At 35.1% G+C, this 7513-nt stretch overlaps 1 protein-coding gene across 2 annotated transcripts; it reads right to left on the reverse strand.

Moving 5' to 3' along the window:
- Positions 1–713: 713 nt before the first annotated feature.
- Positions 714–6443, reverse strand: LOC147400504 (alpha/beta hydrolase family protein). Of its 2 annotated transcripts, XM_086446206.1 has the most exons (6): positions 6288–6443; positions 4988–5365; positions 3137–3221; positions 2862–3031; positions 1597–1874; positions 714–1137 (listed from the first exon to the last, which is right to left on the reverse strand). In XM_086446206.1, exons 2-6 carry the CDS (start codon positions 5361–5363, stop codon positions 958–960), a joined length of 1089 nt encoding a protein of 362 aa, XP_086302332.1. In that variant the 5' UTR covers positions 5364–5365; positions 6288–6443; the 3' UTR covers positions 714–957. The 2 variants fall into 2 exon arrangements, with proteins under 2 accessions (XP_086302332.1, XP_086302331.1); XM_086446205.1 differs by lacking the exon at positions 6288–6443 and having other exon boundaries at positions 4988–6272.
- Positions 6444–7513: the final 1070 nt, after the last annotated feature.

Raw genomic sequence — 7513 nt, forward strand, 5'->3', positions numbered from 1 at the left:
TTCCGAACCATCTCAAATCTTCATCTTAAAAACCAAAAAATGGAGAAGAAAATGAAGAAGTTGAGTTGACCAAACCTGAAACTTTGGCACGGAAGATTTTATGGTGACAACAGCAGAGATCGAAAAATAACCTGAGAAACCTTGATTGAAGAGGATTCTCCATCGGAAAAACCATATCACAAGAAAAAATGAGAACTTTGGAACCGAAACCTCAAATGTTTAGATTCTATAGATGTATCGTTTCAAAATGTTGAAAATCCAAAACGTTTCGGTCACAAACCAAAACGAAACCAAATTTTAAACCATGTTTGAGACATCTCGTTTATCTCGCGAGATGATGTGAATGTTGAAACACCATGTATATCTATATTGTTATTAAACGAGACCGATTCATCTCAGTATCAGACAGATTTAAAACCATGCTTGGAACCCACCATTAAGTATGATTCTAAATGGGACCCACCATCGACTTTCTAGAGTTTTTTGTTATTCAAATTGCATGCATATGAATACTTACCTATTTCTTCATCAAAATATTGTTTTTCTTCGCAAATTTTTTTTCTTCTTCAATGTATGCTTAACTAAAGTAGAAGAAACATGGAGGTGATTAAATCCCACAGTGATGAATTTCGGCTACAGAAGCAGCTGCACCTGCTTCTATGCTCAATCCAAACTCATCAATATAAGAATGAGAGAAAAATTTAACACTGACCTAAATCATAATCAACCATTTTATTGTATGCTGTCTGCTCAGGCCATTCCTTTAAACAAGGAAGATTTCTTTCAACATACAAGGACACATTTAATTCACAAAACACCCATTTTGTTATCATTTTTTTGTTTGTTTGTTTGTTTTTGATGGGGTGTATGGAGATCAGCTATAATTCATTATTCAGAGAGCAATAAATTAGAGGAGAAGAACAATACTCAAATGAAAGAATACAGCTTCGTCAAATGTCACAAAGAAGAAGAATCTTTCCATTCCAATCTGTTAAGAGAATCAACAATTGCTCTTCGGAACTCATCGTTGTGGAGGATGAAGGATGATACATGCCCACCTGTCACCCATCTCACTTCGGAACCTGGCCAAGCTCTTTGAAGCTCTAACACTGAATGTTTGGGGATGTACCCATCATACTTAAACCCGAAAGTTGTATAGAAAGATAGAGGTACCATAGTCAGTAATAAGGTAATAACATAATGAGACAATATTTTTAGAAAATAAAAAGGGGAATTACCAAAATGGCACAGTAAAATTGAAAAATTACCAAAACAACAGACTACTTCATTTTAATTATGAAAATAGTAAATTACCGTTTATGGAATTCCATTTTTCTTTATACCAAAACGGTATATTTTTAGAATGCATAGTAAAAAAAAAAAATTATATTCTATTGTATAAAGGAGTAAACATTTTCCCCACTTTAATGAAAATATTTTAATTCCGAAATCAGTAAAACGGTAAATTCCCGATTTTGGAATTAAAATGAACAGTGTGCCTCTTTTGGTAATTTTTCAATTTTCAGTGAATGTTTTGGTTAATCATCCAAATAAAAACGAAGCATGATTATAGCAATGATAAGTTTTGGAACTAACAGTGGCAGAAACGAATATAACGGCTTCAGGATTTATGGGTATTGGAAAGCGAGTGACATCGGTGAGTGACAATACGGATCGCATCCGTTCCCTCACTTCTTCGAGGGTCATTGATGCAGCTTTCTGGACCGCACCATCTTCTCTCAATGCCTCCCAAGCAGTGGCATACTTTAGTATCCCTTCACAGAATGCAACACCCGCAGAGTGTGGAGAGAGAAAAGGAAGCGTAGCAACTGGTGTAGGATGCAGGGATCCAACCATTGCAGCATGTACTCCACCTATAATAGGACAGAGGTGTCAAAGTTGAAACATGTGTAATTTGATATATATATACATAGGGGTGGGTTCCGTTGACTCAAAAAATATGATTCAAGAAATGACACAAGATCTTGACGGTGTAAACACGAAATCTAACGGATGAGATTTTATGCATATCTCAATAATACATACCCTGATGATATTTATCTTGAGGATAATTTCCAATCATTAGATTTTTTGTTTACTTGTGTCATTTATTGAATCATATTTTTTGAGTAAACAGAACCCGACCCTGTATATAACTGTTTTGTTTCCTTTCTCACAAGTTGATCTATCAAAAAAGCTACTAGCTTAAATAAGAGAGCTTCATTGGCACCCCAACTTTGACTTATAACACCCCAATTTCTTACATTATTTATCACACCCTAATTAAGATTAAAACACACCTTTCAAATGTGATAAAAGTTCAGTTCCAATTATTACTTCAACATTACAAACCATTATAACACAGTCAAACAATTTCAACAGTTGTTTACAATTAGGATTATGCCCATATAAAATCCTAAATCTAACAAATCTAAAAAGAAAAGGAAAAACAGAGAGAGAGTTTCTATAGGCAACCCAACTTTTACTTATTCTTATCCATCGACTTATTTTTTTTTATTCTAATTAGTGTGTAATAAGTAGATGTTGGGGTGCCAATAGCTGCTCTCTTAAATAAGGATCCAATCACTTCCAAAACTTAGATCATTTTGCAAGTTCCAGAGGGACTATTTAGATCCTATCAACAAAATATAGTAACTTGAGTGTTATTATATTTATCATCATGATTAAAGTTCGATAACATCTCAGAATTTTTTGGTGAGACATTCCAATTTTGACTGAGATTGGAATGAAAAATAAATAAAAAATTTCTTTCGGGAATGTCCTGGTTTCCTCCTGCTAGGCATTGTCTTAATAAGAGAATTTAAACCTTGATTATAACAACAATTAAGCAAGACTCTTACCCATGCTAAGCCCACATACACCAGTCTTCCCAAATCCCGCTTCAGTGTCTAACCAGTATAACAAACTGCGAGCCTCCTCAATGGTGGCTCTCCCCAGTAGAAGCAAATCACTTACACAAAGGAGCTTTGATCCCCACTGCAGTGTAGGACGTCTCTGTCCATAGAAAGGGCTGGAGGAATACATTCAACTTGAACATAACAATTTGTAATAAGTCACCAAAGACAACCTTTCCTACTAATTTCAGAGCAGCTACCTATGCATGTGTGACACTCACCTCTCAAGCACCATAGTTGCTATGTTTTGCTTCAATAATGGCCCACCTAGACGCAACCTCCGCTCGAATGAATGGTCCCCAGTGCCTAAAATAAGAAAAACAACTGAAGTGATTCTACAAACAAAGGCATATTTATTTATTTTGAATTTTTGATAAGTAACAAAGGAATATTTGGAAAACCCATTTCACTGTCTAAATTGAAATCCAAGAAAGAGAGCTCATGGAAATAAGATGCAAAACATTTCAGAGAGTTCTTGTTAATCCTCATTCAAGAATGTAAGCTACACGCACCAAAGATGATCCAAAATTGGGTTAGTCACAATTAATTGGAAGTAGAAAGAGTGATTCCAACAGCCACAATGCATCTATGTATTCATTCTATTGAAAATAATTGTTTAGAATCATGTTTAGTTAATAGTTTAGGTTGAGTAGGGTAGTTTTAGCATGTTGTGAGTTTAATCCCAAATTTTCTACAAGTTACATTTGTACTTGGTTACTCTTCTACATAAAGGAGCTTAGGTCTCTTCGCAATATATCCAATTTAGTTAAACTATTTTTCTTAACATCGTATTGGATCACTCGATCATCTTTTCTTACACTACTTATCTAGAAAGAGATATCACCGAGACCAGTAGACTTGAGCCTTTTTTTCTCTATTTGCTCAATATTTTCATTGATCATCTTCAATGCAACATATCAAAACATGATTGTTGTCCATTGCAGTTTTATTCAATTGTGGTTTCTGTACATCATAGATATCATTCGTCATTTGTGCTATTCCTCATGGCAGGGCGGATTTACAGTGGGGGGCACTTGCACCCACAAGAACTTTTATGCTATTGTGATGGATAACAACGGTGGAAAACAAAACCCACCGCTATTTCCCCCACACGAAATGTTAAAATTTGTGTCTGTTTGAGTTACCCCCACATAAATAAAATCCTGGTTCCGCTCCTGACCTCATGGTAGTAGTTACATCAAAACGTAAGAGTTCTTCTTGGTGATTGAGTTTTGCGAGTATAAAAATCCTTCTTCTTTCATTTGTTCTCATATCTTCTTCCTTCACTTCTCTTAGGAAATCCTATAAACTAATCTTATAATTGTGGCATTGTTGGTGCATCATCTAGGGGGGAGTGTCTTCATTGTTTGGTCATCTAGGTGACTTATGTGCTATGGGTTGTTATAATGTGCACCATCTTGAATTGCCAAAGTGCAATGTAATTTAATTGACCAAGTGTTTGGTTGATTTATGGTTTATTGGTGTGTATCAATAATAGTTCATCGCTCGAGCACTGTGCTGTGGTCATTGAGTGCAAATCTTCGTGCCAAGATGATGTAAACCCTAGCAAGTTCCATGGGAGTTTTGAAGCGTGTAAATGCTGAAGCCAACAAGACTGTTGGACGAAAAAAGTTGCAAACAACTACAGGCAAGTTGGAACATGGTCACCCGTTCTGCTCCAACTTGAGGAGAAATGTTGAAGATAGTTGTTAGAATTATGTTTAACCATTATTTTGTGTTGAGTTGGGTAGATTTAAAATACCATGTGTTTAATCCCACATTGCCTACAAATTAATCTAGTGTTTAGTTGTTTCTCTATATAAAAGATCTCAGGTCTATTTGTAACACATCCAAGTTCTAGTGAGTCATAGAATGGCTCAAATAGTGGTGCTAAAGTAAGAATCTCAAACAAGGATCACCTACATGATGCATTCTTCAATCATTCAACTATTCTAATTCTCCAAACAAAAAATTTGATAAAATATTAACTAACAATTAAATTCATTCCTAGCAACTAATATAGAATAACCAAATTCACAAACTTGTAAGTAATAATAAGATGGTTAAGTTACCTGCAAGATGGACAACACAAGCCATCTTTTGTGGCGAGACGTGTTTTGGTGTGAGGAAAGCAACCCTTGCATTGTGACACTCAGGAGGTAATGCATCAATTAACTGCTCGTCGCATGGAGTCTTGAAGATACCTTCTCTTAAGCAAGCGGACTTCGTCTCCCAAACGGTCCTCCAAATTGGATGAACCAAAATAGGGGGGCGTCTCTGATCAGTCAAATTAGGGAAGAGTTGCTTGATCATGCTCTCCAACTGATCTAGCTTACTACCTCCCCATCCTCTAGAGAAGAACAGTGGGCTTAATTTTGTTCGGTGGACGAATGCACAATATATGTGATCCAATACATAATGAAGAGTGCCTAGATTTACGCTAACCATCCCTGAAACCCCACAAACTCAAACAGCTCAAATTGAAGAGAAACGTTATTTCGATTCTAGTTTCAAAGCTACCCAGAAGTCCAAATTCACAATGAAGAATCTCTAAATTGAGAAGTCCAATTTTAGATTTTCGAAACATCCGAATTTGCAACAACCATCACTGGAAGACAAAATCAGCTCAAATTGCGAAAAAGCAATTGATCCAATCCGTTTTGAAGACACCCAAAAGTTGTAATAAACAATGCTGAATCTCTAGAACAGGAAAATCTAATTTTAGTCTTTAAATCACCCAAAAATTACAATAACCATCATTAAAAGCCCCACAAGCTCAAATCCCCCGCATCACAAGTAAAAAAACAATCTTGATCTGATTGGTTTCGAATGCTGAGTCTATAGAACCTATAAAATCCAATTTTTATCTTTCAACCACACCTAAAATTACAGCAAACATCACTGAAAGCTCCCCAAATCACCAAAAAGACAACAAAAAAAAAAACCAAAAAAAAAACAAAAAAACAAAAAAACAAAGAAAAGGAAAAAAAAAGCGATTTTGATCTTATTGGTTTCGAATGCTGAATCTCTAGAACAGAAAATCAAAATTTAATCTAAAAACCCAAATTATCTAAAAAAAAAAATTAGTCCAATGTGCAGTGAAAAACTCCTAAATTTTTCAGAAAAAAAATCTGGGAATCTCGAAACCATCAAAATAATCAAAAAAGAAAAACCCCAAGATAAAGATCGAACCAAATCATATAAATAAACCAATATGAATCAGATCCAACTCAAACACATGATCATACCACAGAAGCAGAAATAATCGAATTAAAACATGATTTTCATCACAAAATCAATAAATCTGGATGACCATCTAATAAATTAATGCGAAATAAAAGGGGGGGGGGATTAAGAGGGAAAGAAAAGAACCCAAAATTAAGATTGGAGGACTCGCGTCTTGTGAGAAGAGAGAATCGAGGAAGATCAATTTGAAGAAACACAAAACAGAAGAGAAGAGAAAAGAGAGAGAGAAAGAGACCCACCAACCAGAAAAAAACGATGTGTGGATGATGAAATAGAAACCGTTGTTTTGACACGGTGTTTTTGACTTTCACGTGCGACCCACACGATGGCTAATTGTTTTATAATTCCAAAGCACACGGTAACGATAAGGAATATTTGAGATGATCCCCATATTTTGTTGAATATTTGATATACCACCATTTCTATTTTTAAACTGATGATAAGACCTTTTTACATTGGTCTTACTCTTGTAAACTAATGAAAATGACCTCAATATCCTTATGGTCATCATCATGTTGACGACTATGTTGTCAATGCATTGGGTTTAGATTGGATCATTGTTGCATTGGGACCAATCCGATAAGATCAAATACAATATGTATCAGATCTTGAATCTTACCAGATAGAGTTATTCAAACCAGATCTAATAAATTGAATCAGATCTCGATTGAATCAAACCCAATTTGATATCCAAAATCTAAATAGAATCTATATATAATATTATATTATTATAAACCCATGTAATATAATTTAAACACTTAAAACACATTTTATCGGATCTGGGTATGGTTGATCCAAAATCGATTTGATGGGTTAAATTTGATCGTTATCCGAATCCAAATTCTAGATCCAAAGTCAAAGTTAGTTGATTGAAACGGATTGGATGTTGGGTCTGATCTAAACTATTGATAGCCCTAACAACGAAAATGATGACGATGATGCTTAAGATGAGGGCATTGACGTCATTTTATAAAGAGAAGACCGAATTCAAGGGGTTGTTTTCAGTTTGAGAACGTAGGGAGGTGCCTCAAATATTCATCAAAATGTAGGTAGTCAAATTTGAAAATAATGAGAAGCATGTTCATAAAGGATAGGGTTACACACTTACACTTGAAAAAAAGGACAGTCCGCTGCAAAGTCGGACTCGATAAGATAAGGTGGTAATCTCTCGTGGCATGGTAACCCAGTCCTATTATTAAAAGAGTCAGACTAGCCCGACTAATTCAGTAAGATTCGAATCTTACTAAGGGTCGTTTGCTCACATTGTGGCATCAAAACATATGATCCAATTCTGTAAGGATGTAGACGAAAAAATTTGAAGAACTTTGAGGAAGAAAATTTCCTAAAAGAGT

This window comes from Akebia trifoliata, chromosome 6 (assembly GCF_017979445.1).
Source record: "Akebia trifoliata isolate Shusen 1 chromosome 6, ASM1797944v1, whole genome shotgun sequence".
NCBI classification, from domain to species: Eukaryota; Viridiplantae; Streptophyta; class Magnoliopsida; order Ranunculales; family Lardizabalaceae; genus Akebia; species Akebia trifoliata.